Source organism: Aulonocara stuartgranti, assembly GCF_965226115.1.
Source record: "Aulonocara stuartgranti genome assembly, chromosome: 16".
In the NCBI taxonomy this organism is placed as follows: domain Eukaryota; kingdom Metazoa; phylum Chordata; class Actinopteri; order Cichliformes; family Cichlidae; genus Aulonocara; species Aulonocara stuartgranti.
In genome coordinates, this window is record NC_138952.1 from 37,655,829 (window position 1) to 37,675,089 (window position 19,261).

The 19,261-nt window shown below is 43.3% G+C and overlaps 1 protein-coding gene across 1 annotated transcript in view; it reads right to left on the minus strand.

Annotated features, from left to right (window-relative positions):
* Positions 1-4,175: 4,175 nt before the first annotated feature.
* The window catches only part of LOC309691232 (trace amine-associated receptor 8a-like), a gene marked incomplete at both ends in the record, with an annotated part of 70,936 nt that continues 55,850 nt past the window's right edge, over positions 4,176-19,261 (minus strand). The window contains one exon of the mRNA XM_082508822.1: positions 4,176-4,992. Coding sequence (XP_082364948.1) covers positions 4,176-4,992 — 817 coding nt within the window. The remainder of the gene's footprint in view (positions 4,993-19,261) is intronic.

A 19,261-nucleotide genomic window follows, 5' to 3' on the forward strand; every position in this document is an offset into this window, starting at 1 on the left:
CATAGCGGTGAAGTTTATATACCTGGACCAACAACATATTTAACCTTATGGATTAAGAAAAAGCTGTCACTCAAGTTCATATGTGTGTAAAATTGATAGTGAGCACAGACTGATGTAGAAGCCACATTTTAACCTTAAAATACTACAAAGTGACTTAATTTCCCCGAGGAAAAACAGTGTAGATGGAGGGATGCTGTTGAGCTCCAGGGAATGTTTGTTTTTTATGTTCTTATGTTATGGAAACTGATATTAAGGTCAACAATTCAAATGGGAAATCTCATTATCTGGATCTATTTTCCGGCATGATGGTGCCTGTGTTTGGCTTCGCCGCTGCCGGGTGTAGTTGGTCTCGCTCTATTGTTGTGTTTTTTCTTTCTACTCTGCTGTTTTTTAACTGTTTTAATGATGTACTGGCTGCCTTGGTCTACGATCGTCTGACACTGTTATCCATCCGTTCGTCAATGACGGCCAAAGATGTTTTTTCTTCTTCCTTTTGTGGGACTTTCCATTCTCCCCACTTTCCCCCGCACTCCTTTGGTACCTTCCACCCTCTGCCTGTGACTGGATCTTCGGCCAGCGCTTTCAGCGTTCCCCGTAGACTACGGAGAAGAAGAGGAAAGAGATCGGGCATCCAGGTGAAGTTTAGGCTCCTCTGGCGGCGGGGGCTGATTGGAAAGCGACGTCGGGCGTTTTCTGTTGCCTACGCACATGACTATACGGAGAGAAATCTGTCTCCCAAGGCCCTACTTGGATATAGGGGGCCCGGCTCTCCGAGGCTGTGTTGTCTCAGAAGGGTTCATCCAGACTCTCCTGCCGACTGGCCTTTCATCCCCTCGGTGAGTGGAATATATGAACGTGAAGGCTCTGATCCCGAGAATTTACGCCCTTTAATTCGAGAAACTTGAGCTTCTTCCAACAACAATGTTTTCACCCCGCTGTCTATGGCGCTCTTTAATGCCCGATCTTTGACGAATAAATCGTTTGTGCTTAACGATTTTATTGTTTCTAAAAATCTGGACTTCCTGTTTTTGACTGAGACCTGGCAACGGGGTTCGGATTATTCGTCTACTATTGAAATGTGCCCAAATGGCTTCTCTGTCATTTGCCAGCCTCGAGGATCTGGTCGTGGAGGAGGCCTCGCGGTGGCATTTCGGAGCCGTTTTAACTGCCATTCAGTGAAAGTTGGACACTTTCTGTCTTTTGAACTGCAGCTTATCAAAATCGGAAAGAAGGATCCTTTTTACTGTGCGTTGGTTTATCGCCCTCCTGGCCCAAACAGCTCGTTCTTAGCTGAGTTTAGTGATTTTCTGTCCTCTACTATGAGGTTGTCTAAATTGTGGGAGATTTTAATATACATGTTGATGATCAGTCCGACCTCTTTGCTAGGGGTTTTACCAGCATCATGGACTCTTTTCATTTTATCCAACATGTATCTGGTCCTACACATAACAAAGGCCATACACTGGACCTTGTTTTTTCTTTGGGTCTGAATATTGATTATATTTGTTCTTAGGACATTTTTATTTCTGACCATTATTGTGTCTTTTTTAATATGTCTTTTTATGAGCCTATGTCTCCTGTTCATCGGACAGTTATTTCCCGCACCTTAAACTCCTCCTCAGCACAGAAGTTCTCTGATGCTTTTAATTTAACATTATCCCCACAAAACGATGTTGATTTTTCTATAGATCTATTCAGTTATCATTGTCTTTCGATCTTAGATGAAATCTGTCCGATTAAAATGAGACCTGTGCCTGTTTCCAAGTCTGTACCCTGGTTAAATGACAACATTCGTCTTATAAAATGTAATTGTCGTAAAGCTGAGCAGTTATGTAGGAAAACTCACTTAAATGTTCATCTCCTTTATTTAAAGGATCTTTTAGCCTCCTTTAACAATGCTATTAGAGTTGCGAGGGCTGCTTACTTTTCTCAGTTGGTTGCAAAGAGCAGAGGTAATCCTAAAGTTTTATTTGATACTATTACTAATATTATTACTCCTGCTCCACCTGCTGCCATTATTTCTTCTGTTGAAGATTGTGAAACTTTTCTTGCTTTCTTTTTAGAAAAAATTAGCAACATAAGGAAAAACTTGTCTTTTTCAGCGTCTGCGCTGTCAGTTCCCACTCCAGCTCGGCCTGTTGTTTTAGAAGGTTTTTCACCTGTTTCACTACCAGAGCTGGGAAAAATAGTTAGTGCAACAAAATTATCCTCTTGCTCTCTTGATTTCTTACCTGCATCATTATTCAAAAATGTCTTTTACTCTACTGGTCCCTGTATTCTTACTATAATTAATACCTCCTTGGCCTCGGGCATAGTCCCTGCCTATTTTAAAACTGCTGTTATACATCCCTTGTTAAAAAAGCCTATGCTGGACCCATCTCTCACTAGCAATTATAGACCAATCTCAAAAATTCGGTTAATTGCTAAGATTCTAGAGAAGATCGTGGCTAAGCAGCTTACAGCAGTTTTAGATAAATATAGTATTTTCGACAAATTTCAGTCTGGCTTTCGTAAAGTTCATTCCACTGAAACAGCCCTTCTTAGAGTTTCTAATGACATTTTGTTACAAAGCGATGGAGGTAAATGTTCTGTTCTCTTAATGTTGGATCTTACGGCGGCCTTTGATACTGTTGACCACTATATTTTACTTAACAGGCTGAAATACTGGGTCGGTGTCTCTGGGACTGCATTGAAATGGTTCTCCTCGTATCTCTCTGACCGATTTTCCTCTGTGGCAGTTTCTAAGTATAGATCATCTTCTGCGTCTCTGTCTTTTGGTGTGCCACAAGGCTCTGTGCTGGGGCCATTACTGTTTCTAGTTTATTTACTCCCTCTCCAGCACATTTTGAGCCCTTTTGAGGATATTTGTTACCATTGTTATGCGGACGATATCCAACTCTATATATCTTTTAAACTGGAAGAGGCTTCTAAGCTGCGGCTTTTAAATGTGTGCTTGGAAACCATTAAAGGCTAGATGGCTGAAAACTTCCTCCAACTAAATGAAAATAAAACCGAAGTCCTCTTATGTGCCCCAGATAGACATATACCTAGTATAATAAATGCTCTTGGTCCTCTTTCAGCGTTTGTAAAACCATCTGTCAGGAACTTAGGGATTATCCTTGATCCTGCTCTTACGCTAGATAGTCATGTTAAATCTCTTGTTCGGTCCTGCTTTTATCATTTAAGAAATATTTCTAAATTGAGCTCTATAATATCCTATACCGAACTGGAGATTGTTATTCATGCTTTTATCTCATCACGACTGGACTATTGCAATTCCCTGTTTACTTGTTTAAACAAAGGTTCCTTGGAGCGTCTGCAGATCGTTCAGAATGCTGCAGCAAGACTTTTGACGAAAGCTTCTAAATTTTCACATATAACACCGTTGCTTAAGCAGTTACATTGGCTTCCTGTCGAATCTAGAGTCCATTTTAAGATTTTGGTTTTAACTTTTAAGGCTCTTCAACAACAAGCACCACCATATATTATTGAACTTTTACAGCCCTATGCCCCTAGTAGGTCTCTGAGGTCGAGTAGTCAGGGCCTACTTGTCACTCAGTATACGAGACTGAAAACTAGGGGTGATAGAGCTTTCGCTACTGTGGCCGCCAGACTGTGGAATTCCCTTCCTCAGGACTTACGATCCGCTGATTCATTGATTACTTTTAAAAAACAGCTAAAAACACATCTTTTTAAAACTGCTTTTTGCTAACTTTGTTTGTATCTTGTTTGTTTGTTTGTTTGTTTTTATAATCTATTATATCTTGTAAAGCACTTTGTGATTTCTATCTAGAAATGTGCTATATAAATAAAATTTTACTTACTTACTTACTAAATGTGTGAATTTCACTGGTAGAATAAGAATGACTATTCATATATGTATTTATTTACTAAGACCAACATTTTTTGTCTCATCTGTAGGCTGCAGATAAATTAGAGTACCATGTACAATTCTCAGAAATTGTTTGTGCATTCCAATTTAATTTTGATGGATTTACAATCATTTAAATTATGGACAAAACACAGAATTTTGTCATTGTGGACCAGAGGACTAGTACATTAATAATGGAAACAATGTAAACAAATCCATTTTATCAGACTTCTGGAATTGTACTTAGTGTAAATTAATCATAATTTATCTTTTTTCACCGTGTCAGTGATAACATCACTTTTCCCTATAGTATACTGGCCTCACTGGAGCCATGCCTAAATATCTTAAATGTCACAATGAGCTTGATAGATTTCAGAAACCAGGGGTAGCAAAAAGTGTAGATTAATGGGTTCAGACAAGAGTTAAAATAGAACAGCAAGAGCTCAAAAGGTACAGATCTAATATCAAAGAAACTATTCTGGCCTACCATTGAGGAACAGAAAAATGGGAAAAGACATATCAGAAAGGCAATAACAAGTACACCGAGAGTCCTGGCAGCTTTCAGCTCAGATTTCTTAGCATGCACCGTCTCTGACCCCTGGAGTCTGAGAGCAGTGATATGAGAGCGCATTGCCCGAGCCTGAGACACAGCCACCACAAATACTCTTAGATACAGAACTATGATGACAATCACAGGGCCGACAAAGGTCAAAACAAAGTCAAAAATTCCCACAAAGTAATCAATGACAACTACACAATCACCAGAACAAGAATTATACCTCCCTGGCTGCTTGAAATTATCCTTCATGATAAGACTGTTATACAGAATTGAACAAGCCCAGCAAGTACAAATAGAGACTGAGACTCTTTTTATAGTAATTTTGGTGGGATAATGCAGAGGGTCGCAAATGGCTACATAGCGGTCAGCTGATATGAGTACCATAGTTCCTACTGAAGCAGAAGTAACAATGTAATCTAAACTGCTATACAGAGCACACATGTGGTCACCAAGAAACCAGCAGCCATCTAGGAGGCTAATCTCAAAAGCCATGATGAGGCCCACGAAGAAATCTGAGACGGCCAGAGAGAGGAGGAGGAGGTTGGTTGGGGTGTGCAGCTGCCTGGATTAAAATAAAGCATTACATTGGTAATAGCATCGCTAGTATAACAGTTAAAGCATTAGAACTATGAGGAAAAGACAAAAGCATCATATAAAAAGAAACTTCACAAGCAAAAATGATTTTTTAACACTAAAAAAAAGTCTCTAATTTAAATAGGTCAGTACTTGAAGTGAGCGATGGAGATGATGACAAGTAGGTTCAGTACTGCAGTAAGCAGAGAGATAGATGATAGCAGGGTGTAAATACACACAGCCTCAATTTGTGGGCGCTTTTGCCGCACACAAGAGGAGTTGAGGAGTTGTGGAAAGCAGAGTTCAGTTTCTTCCATTGTTAGAGAAAGACAGCTGTTCAGCACAAACAGCTTTGTGACTGAGCCCCTTTTTTGTATCACCACCCTTCCTCCCACATTTGCCTTCTGACGCAACACATTCTCTGATATTTTTTCCCTCTGCGAATAAGTCAAAATGTGATGTTAATAATATAAAGTACAAGAAAACCAAGACAAGTGAGGCTCTTGAGCACAAACAGCTTCGTGACCGAGCCCCTTTTTTCTCCTGTGCATCACACTAATGTCCGTCCTCCTATTTTTCCCATCTGACCTCATTCATTTTTGGATGTCGTGATTGCATAACATGGAACTGCTTATTTTTAAACTGGATCAAAAATGGCATTTTAATTGATTCATAAACCTTACCTGTCCAGGAAAACCTTGAGAAACACAAAAAGAGCCCAAGGTCTTAAGCTGGAACATTCCTCAGAAAAGCACCACACTTCAGCAAATAGAACAGGATAGATCTGCTATCAATATCCTGGTGCTAGACACCACATGGATCCCAATGGTCACGTGTCACTGAATGTCAGATCACAGCTACTTTGGAGGACCTTCATGATAATTAGTCAGGGTGTGCGGCTGGAATTTTCTATCAGGCTCCTAAGTGCGCAGTGGAGGATGAGAGGAAACTGCAGTGGGTGGTGAGGGCAGCGGAGCGGGCAATCTGCACTTCACCAACCCCCCTCAGAGACATCTATACTGGCAGACTTCAGCAGAAAGCCAGTATCATCATCAAAGACCCCTCGCACCCTGGACACTCACTTTTCCCCCCCTTCCCTCTGGTAAACGCTACAGGTCCATCAGGTTGAAGACAAACAGACTCAACAGAAGTTTTTACCCACAGGCTGTCAAACATCCCCTACCTCCACCCTGATTGGAGGATAACTGCACTGCCAACACTCATGGACATTACACCTTATTTATGAATCGGATTTCTATTTATACTTCAATGCAACCAACATTCCTACCTCTTTAAACTGTATTTATTATAACCTTATTTAGTATAGTTGCAACAGCCCCCCCTCCCCCCACTCAATGTGCAATATCACTGATCACACTGCACCTCTCAATGCACCTGCTCCTCAGATGGCATGTATGTGTATGTATATATATGTAAGTGTTTATGTGGAAATATGTGTGTATGTATGTACACAGACATACATGTGTATATATACATATATGTATGTATGTATGTGTGTGTATGTTTGTATGGGTGTATCCGTATGTTTGCAGGTGTATGTATAACTTGTACATATCTTTCTTCAGTAAATGTAAATTTGTTTGTTATTGTGTAAATACTTAAGCTATTGTGTACTTCACACACATGGAGAAATGCCAAATAGCCTTTCATTGTTCTTGTAACAGTGACAATAAAAGTTATTCTATTCTGTTCTATTCTATTCACTACCTAGCTAACTCCGCTGTCCTCTCTCCTCAGTGTGACTGCTTAACTGCCACGGTCCAGTCTGCATCTCTGGCCCAATTCCCCCTTTTAAATCCATGTCTACCTAGCCTGTAAACTAGGCCTTGCAACGTCATGTTCTGTGTTTTGTTGCCTTTGTCCCTGTCACACTTTGAAGTTTTGAGTTTAACAAATAAACAATGTAAAACATTTCGCTGTCACTGCTCTGGGTTCCTGCACTTGAGTCAGTTCAATTTTATTTTATTTACATATCGCAAACTCACAGCAGCAATCACCTTAAGGTGCTTTATATTGGTGAGAGAAGGAAGACAGGATAAAGACATGCTGTGGAAGAGAGACAGAGGTTAATGATAAGTGTGATTCAGTGCAGAGAGGTCTGTTAACACAAAGTGAGAAAAGAAGAACTACTCAATGCATCATGGGAATCCCCGGCAGCCTACACCTATTGCAGCATAACTAAGGGAGGATTCAGGGTCACCTGGTCCAGCCCTAACTATATGCTTTAGCAAAAAGGAAAGTTTGAAGCCTAATCTTGAAAGTAGAGATAGTGTCTGTCTCCTGAATCCAAACTGGAAGCTGGTTCCACAGAAGAGGTGTCATGGTCCTGGGTCGTGTGACCCAGTGTGTTATGTTTAGCCTATTTTGATGTTTATTGTTTGTTTAGGTTCTTTAAGGTAGTCCAGCCATTTGTATATATTACCCTTGCATTAAGTCTCCCTTGCCCTTCGTGTGTTTATGTCTGTGTGTCTTGTACTGTCAAGTTCATGCTGTCAGCTATGTCATCTCCCCTGTACTAAGTTTCCCTGGGTCATGAGTCCTGTCTGCGTGGTTATGTTTAGTTCTTGTCGTGTCTAATTTCCATGTTTCCTGTTTTACTTTGTAAGTCTGTATTCATTGTCAGTGTATTCAGTTGCACCCTCCTGTCCTGTCGTTAGGTTCATGTGTGTCAGCTGTGATCCCATGTGTGGCCACTTCCCCTGATCATCCCTCATGTGTATTTAGTCTCTGTGTTTCATGTAGTCTGCGTCGCGTCGTCTGTGTTATCTCCCCTACCCCTTGTCATAGTTCCCCAGCCTTAACTAGTCCTAGTTTGTACTTTGTTTAGCCATAGTTTTCCCAGTCTATGTTCAGGTTTTCCCTCAGTTGCTTTGCTGCCTTGTTCCTTAAGTTTTCGGCCCTAAATAAAGGCTCGCCTTCTGTTAAGTCCGGTTTTGTGTCCTCACCTCTGTTTGCTCTTGGGTCCTCCACTCACTCCACACGGTCTGCCCCGGCGGTCCGTGACAAGAGGGGCCTGAAAACTGAAGGCTCTCCCTCCCATTCTACTTTTAAATACTCTAGGAACAACAAGTAGGCCTGCAGAGCGAGAGCGAAGTGCTCTAATAGGGTGATATGGTACTACAAGGTCATTAAGATAAGATCGGGCCTGATTATTTAAGACCTTGTATGTGAGGAGCAGGATTTTGAATTTAATTCTGGTCCAATCTTTGGTACTGAGCTTTTGGTCCTGGGACATCAGATGCTTTTTTGTTGTTAACATAAAAGTTACTTTTATACAATACAATTTTATTTATATAGCACATTTAAAACCAAAGGCATACCCAAGTGTTTCACAATAATCCAACAAGACATTGTTATAAAACATTAACAAAGTACAAAAAGCAAACACTACTACTGTCACGGCGAGTGGAGTGAGCCGTGTGGAGATGATAAAGGAGGATCCAATTGCAGGCACTTGTAAAGGTGTGACGGTGGTTTATTTAATACACATCACAGGGAAAAAATGGCAAACAAAGACAAACTAAACTATACTGGACACAACTAAACCACAGAGCATGAACCTGAACGAGAATGAGAACGAGTAGAGGAGAATGACGATGGACAGCAGGGAGAACACACGGGTGAGACATGGTGAACACACAGACAGACCAGCAACTACAATAACAGAAGACACGACTTAAATACACACAGAGAAACACAGGGAGATTACACACAGGTGGTGGACACAGCTGGGAGCAATTAACGAGACGAGACAAGAGGTAAAATTGAACACATTCACAAGAGACGCAGACAACAGGAAACAAGACCTCACTACACAAAGACGCAGCCTTGAAACTGAGAGACAGACTGAATATAACACTTGGAACCTAAATGCTAAACATGAGACAAAAATCCTGAAACACACATAAACAGAAACATGGAACTCTAATAATAATCTATCATCATCATAATCATCACCACCACCACCAGTATACAGGAATAATCCATTATTCAAAGCCAAAACATAACAACTCCAAAATGCTGAGTCGAACCGACCCAGAACCGCGACAGCTACTAATACTAACAGATGGGAAGCACTAATTAAACCAGGAGTATAGGCTAAATAAAATAGATGTCAGGCCACGGGTAACAGATAGAGTTAATTCATAAATATAAAAATCATATCTAGAAAAATCAGCAATAATGCAGTAAAAAGTCAAAATGTAGTAAGAAGGTTAAAATGTAAAAAGGTTCAAATAGATGAAATAAGGGCACTAGCTAGAGGGATATTAAAGAAATTAAATAAGTATGTTTTCAACCGTGTTTTGAAAGATTGAATAGAGTCCGAGGCACGAATAGTAACAGGAAGACTATTCCAGAGGTTCAGTGCAGCTGAGACAACAGCACAATCCCCCTTGGTCTTCAGGTGGGACCTAGGTTGGACCAAAAGTAATTGACCAGAGGATCTTAACCCTCTGGGGTCCAGGGTATAATTGGCCGTTTTCACTACTTTTTGATTTTGCCTCTATATTACACCTTTAAAAACCACTTATCTTGCCTTGTTTGGTATCATTATTTTCAGCATAACCTCAAATATCTGAAATTTGAGTTATTTTTTTCATTTTGGTATACTATATTAGCACAATTGATCTAAATCCAGACAAAAAAATTCAAAAAACATGTTTAACGAATCATTTTCATAACTTGAAATGCAAATAGAAATTGTACATTTCTAAAAATTATACACAAGTTTTGCAAACAACAAAGTTATATGGTACTATTTACGTAAAAATGCAGCCAAGCCCTTGGGCGTTTTTTATATAACAATTTAAAACTATTTACTGAACAATCAGGTGTGCTGCATCAAATAAGAAGGCACACAAATTATTTGTGCCAGTCCAAAAAAATAGGTTGTGTCCAATATAATACAGAGGAGAACAGCACAGTCCTAAACCCTGCAGGTCTGACAACAGGAGGTGTGTCAGTCCAGTTTTCCATGTGGGGACAGCGTTTACACTGGAATCTACCTCTGATGGCTTTTTTGGAGCAAATGTGACATTCAGCAGTATAACTGACACACAATAACTACACAACACACTAACTACAGCCTCTAAACACGCTAAACGTCACTAATGTCTCACATATGAAAACTCACTCTCTGTCTTTCTTTCCCTTGCCCGCTTTCCGTCGCAGGTGTCGCTCCTAAAACTGCCCCTTCTCCCTAAACAACCAAGTGCCACATGTTGCCATATCAGTTTTTGATTGGCTGACAAGGTAAACTTTAACACCAATAGGGAAAGGGTGTTTTTTCTTTTTCTTTTTTCAACCATAAGTGGAGAGTGTTTGCTAGCGCTGTCCGTAGAAAACGCCGTTTTTACAGTTCTTCCCGCTGTAAACACAACTGTTTTCTTCAGAATGAAACACTGCGTGTATCTTTTTTATCATAACTCTGGTATTACGTGGCCCATCAACACAATTCAAGAACTGGTATATAGTTTGAATTCCGCACTTTTGATCCAGGTTGAAATGGAGACTCTGAGTCGCTGCATCTTGTAGCTGTGTCGTCTTAAATTGGTCTTGTGATTTTGACACGCCGGCGCGTCCGTTGACCCCAGAGGGTTAAGGCTCGATGAGGAGTATACAAGCTAAGAAGGTTAGCAAGATAGCTAGGCGCAACGTTATTTATAATTTTAAAAGTAAGCAACAAGATTTTAAAATCAACACGATATTTGATGGGTAGCCAAAGTCAACAAGAACTGGAGTAATGGAAGCAAATTTTCCAGTTCCAGTTAGGAGACGAGCTGCAGCATTTTGAGCAAGCTAAAGTCTATGGAAATGGACGTATTGGCCAAAGTAAAGGGAATTGCAGTATTCTAATCTGGAAGTCACAAAAGCATGGATACGTTTTTCAAGGTCATTGTGCTGTATAAAATGTTTGGCTTTAGAGATTGTGCAATTGAAAAGCCAGATTTGACTACTGAGGACACTTGTTTAACAAGCTTAAATGAACTGTCCAGGAAAACACCTAGATTGCTTACAGTGTCAGAGAAGAAGCTAGCAAGGGGGACAAATAGAATGGCTAACTAGTCCCGAGGGATATGCCTATCAAACACTACAATCTCAGTTTTGTTTTCATTCAAAATAACAGCAATCTAACAAGCATTCCAATGAAGATGACAAATCATGAATCAATTGAAAGAAAATTCTAATGTCATCAGCATAACAGTGGTAAGAGGTTTTATCCATCCATCCATCCATCTTCATCCGCTTATCCGAGGCTGGGTCGCGGGGGCAGCAGCCTAAGCAAAGAGGCCCAGACCTCCCTCTCCCCAGCCACCTCCTCCAGCTTATCCGCGGGAACACCAAGGCGTTCCCAGGCTAGCCGAGAGATATAATCTCTCCAGCGTGTCCTGGGTCTGCCCCGGGGCCTCCTCCCGGTGGGACATGCCTGGAACCACCTCACCCAGGAGGCGCCCAGGGGGCATCCTTGTCAGATGCCCGAACCACCTCAGCTGGCTCCTTTCGATGTGGAGCAGCAGCGGCTCTACTCTGAGCCCCTCCCGGATGGCCGAACTTCTCACCCTATCTCTAAGGGAGAGGCCAGCCACCCTTCGGAGGAAGCTCATTTCTGCCGCTTGTATCCGCGATCTCGTTCTACCCACAGCTCGTGGCCATAGGTGAGGGTAGGGACGTAGATCGACCGGTAAATTGAGAGCTTCGCTTTTACACTCCCTTACGCTCTCTCTTCACCACGACGGACCGGTGCAGCGTCCGCATTACTGCAGCTGCAGCCCCAATCCGTCTGTCGATCTCCAGCTTCCTTCTCCCATCACTCGCGAACAAGACCCAGAGATACTTCAACTCCTCCACTTGGGGCAGGAACTCATCCCCGACCCGGAGTGGACACTCCACCCTTTTCCGGCTGAGAACCATGGCCTCAGATTTGGAGGTGCTGATCCTCATTCCCGCTGCTTCACACTCGGCTGCGAACCGCTCCAGTGCGAGCTGGAGGCCCTCACCCGATGAAGCCAACAGAACCACATCATCTGCAAAAATCAGAGATGAGATTCTGAGGCCACCAAAGCGAAAGCCCTCCGCCACTTGGCTGCGCCTAGAAATCCTGTCCATAAAAATTATGAACAGAACCGGAGACAAAAGGCAGCCCTGGCGGAGCCCATCACCCACCGGGAACGAGTCCGACTTATTGCCGGCAATGCAAACCAAGCTCTTGCAACGGTTGTATAGGGATCGAATGGCCCGTAGCAATGGGCCAGACACCCCGTACTCCCGCAACACCTCCCACAGGACACCCCAAGGGACACGGTCGAATGCCTTCTCCAAGTCCACAAAACACATGTAGTGTTACGTGTCTGCAGGCTGTATGTTTTCTTTCCCTCTCCTTTTGTTTGCCGTTCCCTTAGGTCGCAGACTGCAGGCTGATGTCAATCTGGGGATGTCCAACTAATTAGAGGAGCGAGACCCTGATTGGACAATCCAGGAGTGCACACCTTGATAAAGAGACTCACCTGTGGCTGGGCGTAGCTCTCTTCCCTCCTTTGAATTGTTTGGCACATGTGTGACGGTTCGCTGCTGTCTTTCTTTTGTTTGATAATTGTGGTGGGAGTAAAGTGGACTAGGTAAGTTTGGGGACCCCATACACTTACTCACGTAGAGTCTTTTTGTTAGAAACACTAGGTAAGTAGGTTGGTGCCACCCATGTAATTTTGAGCTTGTTTTGAGTTGAGGTTTAGGGTCTTTCCCTCTTCTTTTTGCTTTTCTAGGATAATAGCTCAGCTAAGTTTTGGTTTTGTCTTTTTGGTGTTTTTTTTTTGGCACAACCTAACTGTCCCTTTCTCCCCCACATTTGTTGTTTGAATCTGGGTTATTTAATCTGTGAGAGCGCTGCCATTAAACCTTTTTCATAACACCTGTACCGAGTTTCCGGAGTTGTTGTGTTATCCCCTCCTGCCCTCGAGGAGACGTAACATAAGTGGGGGCTCGTCCGGGATATATTTCCCAGAGCTATAGACAACGCTGGTGCTTGGTACAATGTTACTGCCTTGTAATTAAGTATGGATTTTGACTTAGAAGATTTCATTCATGCTCCGAGACCTGAGAAGTTTGAGTTATGTCGTAAAGATGACTTATTGAGTATTGCGGCACACTTTGATATTCCAGTAAAGAAATATAGTGCGAAAAAGGAAATTAAGGGTATTATCTTACAACGTTTAGTTGAGTTGAAAATCTTGACTGGTTCTGAGGTATGTGATGGTAACGTTCTTTCTGCTGAGCAAGGTGTCGAACCTCTGAAGGAGGATGTTGGTGCTATAGCTACTCCCCCCAAAGTCCAGGTGGAGCCTAAGGTGCCTCCTACTCTACCTCGTTTCAATCCTCTGTCTCCAGACTTCAGTGGGTCAAACGGACATGCTAGACTTAAGGTGCGTCTAGCTCGCATTCGGCTGGAGGCGCAGGAAAGGGAGCAAACACGTAAGGCTGAGCTTGACCTCAAACTTCGGATACGTCAGCTTGAAATTGAAGCTGAGAAGGAGGTAAAGTTAAAACAGCTAGAAGTGGAAGCTATGAGACTTACACAAAGCCTGTCTTCTCCCAGCTCACCGGTTACTTCAGATCCTTCACATTCATCTGGCAGCACCTGTAGGTTTGATGTGCGCAAAAATATTGCTTTGGTGCCAACATTTAGAGAGACCGAAGTTGATTCCTACTTTAATGCTTTTGAAAGGATTGCAACAGCATTAGAATGGCCAAAAGAAATGTGGGCTGTGCTACTGCAATGCAAGCTAATGGGCAAAGCACAGGAGGTTGTGTCATCTCTCTCTATCGAAAACAGCATGAAATACGATGTACTGAAAGAGTCCATCCTTCGTGCTTATGAGCTTGTACCTGAGGCCTACTGACAAAAGTTCAGGAATCATAAGAAGTCTAATGGTCAAACATATGTAGAGTTCGCACGTGAGAAGGCAGTTCTTTTTGACAAGTGGTGCACAGCAAGTGAAGTGAAGAAAGAGTTTGAAGCGCTTCGTCAGCTAGTCCTGTTGGAAGATTTTAAGAATCTATTACCAGAGAAGCTTGTAAAGTTTTTAAATGAGCAAAAGGTTGCCTCACTGTCAAAAGCAGCCGTTTTGGCTGATGAGTTCACTTTGACTCACAGAAATGTGTTTGCATCACCCCCTCGTTCAGATAAAGTGTTGATCACACGCTCACTGAAGCCTGATCGGGGTCAGCCTGAAGCCAGAGCAACTATTTCTCTCTCGTGAGGTACGTGAATGCTTCTATTGCCACAAAAAAGGTCATGTCATTGCTGATTACCTTGCACTAAAAAATAAGACTACACCACCACAACCCAAGGGCGTGGGTTTGATTAAAAACATGTCGCCTCCCAGAAACCAAACATCTCAGAGTGAAATAGACCCTTGTTTCAAACCTTTTATCACACAGGGTTGTGTTTCTTTGACGGGTGGTACTGTTAATGACCAGTCTGTAACAATGCTGAGAGACACGGGTGGTTCGCAGTCCATCATTCGAGAGGGTATTTTGCCTTTGTCTGTTGAGTCATCCTGTCGGTCAAGTGTTGTGGTCCAGGGTATTGGAATGACTTTTGTGTCTGCACCTTTGCACAATATTCATATCACTTCCTCTGTGTTCAGTGGAGTTGGTAAGGTCGCTGTCCTCCCCTCGCTGCCAATAAAAGGGGTTGATTTCATCCTAGGGAATGATTTAGCAGGTGGAAAAGTGATGCCTGTCCCTGAGATGCTGGATAAGCCTGAAACAGGCTTGGAAGTTAGCCAGCAAGAAAATGCTAACATTTTTCCTGCTTGTGTGGTGACTAGATCTCAGTCCAGGAAGAATGACTTTGATTTGTCTGACTCTTTCCTCGTTATGACAGAAGGACCTGATAGTGTTAGACCAGAAGCTATGCTTAAAGATGAGTCTAGAAAGAGGTTTTCTCTTACTGATGCAGACATAAAACTGCCTGCTTCTAGAGAGGAATTTATTGTTGCACAGCATGAAGATGACTCTCTTCTGAAATGCCGTACTTCTGTACTTACCCAGGAGGAAGCTAAGGTAAAGAAGGTAGCATACATTGTTGATGAGGGTCTCCTTCTACGTCGCTGGGCTGGTGAAAACTTAGATGACTGGCATACAGTTTATCAAGTTGTTGTGCCAAAGGTTTTCCGCTTGCAAGTTCTAGCGTTAGCACATGATCACCCACTTTCCGGACACCTTGGCATAAATAAAACGTATCATAGGGTCCTCAAACATTTTTTTTGGCCAGGACTCAAGTCTGATGTTGTACGTTACTGTCGTACCTGCCATGTTTGCCAAGTTGTGGGCAAGCCAAATCAAGTTATCCCACCTGCACCCCTGTCACCAATTCCAGTGATGGGTGAACCATTTAGCAGGGTTATTGTTGACTGTGTAGGGCCTTTACCAAAATCAAAGTCAGGGCACCAATACATTCTAACAATGATGTGTGCTTCTACTAGGTTTCCTGAAGCAGTGCCCTTGCGAAGAATCACCGCTCCTGTTATCAGTAAGGCTCTGGTTTGGTTCTTCTCTGTGTTTGGTCTTCCAAAGGTAGTCCAGACTGATCAGGGAACCAACTTTAAATCTAGGACCTTTGCTCAGGCCTTGAAGGCATTAGGAGTGGAACACATTACATCAAGTCCCTACCATCCTGAAAGTCAGGGAGCACTTGAAAGATTTCACCAGACATTAAAGTCCATGCTCCGCAAATACTGTCTGGAGACTGGAAAGAAGTGGGATGAGGGTATCCCATTCTTATTGTTCGCTGCTCGTGAAGCAGTGCAGGAGTCCCTAGGCTTTAGTCCTGCACAGCTTGTATTTGGACATGAAGTCAGAGGACCATTGCATATCCTTAAAGAACAGCTAGTTGTTCCAACTAAAACATTGAAGAGCATCCCTGAGTACGTGGTTAAAATTAGAGAGCGCCTTAAATCAGCTTGCGCTATTGCCAGGGACACCTTAACTGCTAGGCAGATAAGGATGAAAAAACACTATGATCGGAGAGCAGTTGTTCGTCAGTTTAAACCTGGTGATCAGGTTCTAGCTTTGCTCCCCATCCTGGGCTCTTCTCTGAGAACAAAGTTTTCGGGACCATATGTTGTGGAAAAGAAACTTAGTGAGACAAATTATGTTGTTCAAACACCTGATCGTCGTCGCAAGACCAGAGTATGCCATGTTAACATGATGAAACATTATCTTACGAGACAGAATGAAGATGATCCCCTCACTCCGCACAAGGTTACATCTAGCTCTCCTGTAGCATGCGTAACTTCAGAGATGGCCAATGAAAGCAGTGAGGAGGATGCGATCTGGCGCAAAGATGCGTCACAGGGTACGAGACTAAGTAATGGTGAGATTCTGTCTGACTTGCCCCACTATTTGTCTCACCTGTCACTTGATCAGGCTGAAGACATTCAGAACCTGATTGTGTCGTTCCGGTGTATGTTTGGGGATATTCCTACCCAGACGAGTTTGATATCCCATGACATTGTTCTTACCAATCCTGCACCGGTTAAACAGCATGCATACAGAGTCAATCCCATCAAAAGGGAGGCTATGAAAAAGGAAGTAGAGTATCTAATTAAGAATGGACTTGCCATACCCAGTTGCAGCCCCTGGAGTTCCCCTTGTTTGTTGGACATTAAAGCTGATGGGAGTCCACGGTTCTGTACGGACTTCCGCAGAGTGAATGCTGTGACAGTTCCTGACGCATACCCCTTGCCCCTCATCGATGATTGCATCGATGACATCGGACCTGCCACATTTATTACTAAACTGGATATGTTGAAAGGTTACTGGCAGATTCCTTTAACCAAAAGGGCGTCAGAGATATCCGCTTTTGTAACTCCAGACAGTTTCCTCCAGTACACAGTCATGCCATTTGGGTTATGTAATGCGCCAGCTACATTTCAGAGGCTAGTGAACAAAGTACTGGGTGATGTTCCAAACTGCCGGGTGTATCTGGACGACATAGTCGTGTATTCCAGTGAATGGGCAGAGCATCTTGCTACTTTGTCAGCTGTGTTTGAATGCCTCTCAGCTGCCTCGCTGACTTTGAACCTTGCCAAGTGTGAGTTTGGTAAAAGCACCATTCTCTATCTAGGCCAACAAGTTGGCGGAGGAAAGGTATGCCCAGTGGATGCAAAGATTCATGCCATTTCAACCTTTCCAGTTCTATCTACAAGAAGGGAGCTACGTTGTTTTCTTGGAATGGCTGGATATTATCGCCGGTTCTGTAAGAACTTCTCAACAGTAGCTGCCCCGTTGACTGCCTTGACCAGTCCATCCGCTCCATTTTCCTGGTCTGATGAATGCCAACATGCCTTTGAGAATCTTAAAGGATTGCTTTCATGTTCACCTGTTCTCTCCGCCCCAGACTTCAGCCGACCATTCAAGTTGGAGGTCGATGCTAGCGCTGTTGGGGTAGGTGCTGTCCTTCTACAGGAAAATCAGGATGGACTCGATCACCCTGTGTGCTACTTCTCAAAGAAGTTCACTCTTCCTCAGAGAACGTATTCAACAATCGAACAAGAAACTCTTGCCGTTTTGTTGGCTCTGCAACATTTTGAGGTTTATCTTGGATTAAGTGTAGAACCCATAAAAGTCTTTACAGACCACAATCCGCTCGTTTTCCTTTCAAGGATGTACAATAACAATCGTCGGCTTATGAGGTGGTCTTTAATCATTCAAGAGTATAACCTTCAAATCTGCCATAAAAAAGGGACAGAAAATGTCCTGGCTGATGCACTATCCCATGCCCTGTAGTCTGTTTAGGGTTTTTGTTTGTGTTTGAAGGATCCAAACTTTTTTTTTGGACTTGTAAGGGTGGGGGTGTTACGTGTCTGCAGGCTGTATGTTTTCTTTCCCTCTCCTTTTGTTTGCCGTTCCCTTAGGTCGCAGACTGCAGGCTGATGTCAATCTGGGGATGTCCAACTAATTAGAGGAGCGAGACCCTGATTGGACAATCCAGGAGTGCACACCTTGATAAAGAGACTCACCTGTGGCTGGGCGTAGCTCTCTTCCCTCCTTTGAATTGTTTGGCACATGTGTGACGGTTCGCTGCTGTCTTTCTTTTGTTTGATAATTGTGGTGGGAGTAAAGTGGACTAGGTAAGTTTGGGGACCCCATACACTTACTCACGTAGAGTCTTTTTGTTAGAAACACTAGGTAAGTAGGTTGGTGCCACCCATGTAATTTTGAGCTTGTTTTGAGTTGAGGTTTAGGGTCTTTCCCTCTTCTTTTTGCTTTTCTAGGATAATAGCTCAGCTAAGTTTTGGTTTTGTCTTTTTGGTGTTTTTTTTGGCACAACCTAACTGTCCCTTTCTCCCCCACATTTGTTGTTTGAATCTGGGTTATTTAATCTGTGAGAGCGCTGCCATTAAACCTTTTTCATAACACCTGTACCGAGTTTCCGGAGTTGTTGTGTTATCCCCTCCTGCCCTCGAAGAGACGTAACATGTAGACTGGTTGGGCAAACTCCCATGCACCCTCAAGTATCCTCGAGAGGATAAAGAGCTGGTCCAGTGATCCGCGACCAGGACGAAAAACATTGTTCCTCCTGTACCCGAGGTTCGACTAGCGGACAAACTCTCCTTTCCAGCACCCTGGCATAGACTTTCCCAGGGAGGCTGAGGAGTGTGATCCCCCTGTAGTTGCAACACACCCTCCGGTCCCCCTTCTTAGAGATGGATACCACCACCCCGGTCTGCCAGTCCACGGGTACTGCCCCTAATCTCCATGCAACATTGCAGAGGTGTGTCAACCAGGACAGCCCTACAACGTCCAGAGCCTTCAGGAACTCGGGGCGGACCTCATCAACACCAGGGGCTCTGCCACCAAGGAGTTGTTTAACTGCCTCAGTGACCTCGCCCCCGGAAATTGGCGGGTCATTCCCCTTATCCCCAGACTCTGCTTCCTCCTCGGAAGATGTGTCAGTGGGATTAAGGAGGTCCTCAAAGTATTCCTTCCTTCTGACAATTTTCTCAGTCGACGTCAGCAGCGCTCCGCCAGCACTATACACAGTGCAGATTGAGCACCGCTTTCCCCTCCTGAGACGCCTGACGGTTTGCCAGAATCTCTTCGAGGCAGTCCGAAAGTCTTTTTCCATGGCCTCTCCGAACTCCTCCCACACCCGAGTTTTTGCTTCAGCCACTGCCCGAGCCGCATTCCGCTTGGCCTGTCGATACCTGTCGGCTGCCTCCGGAGTCCCACAG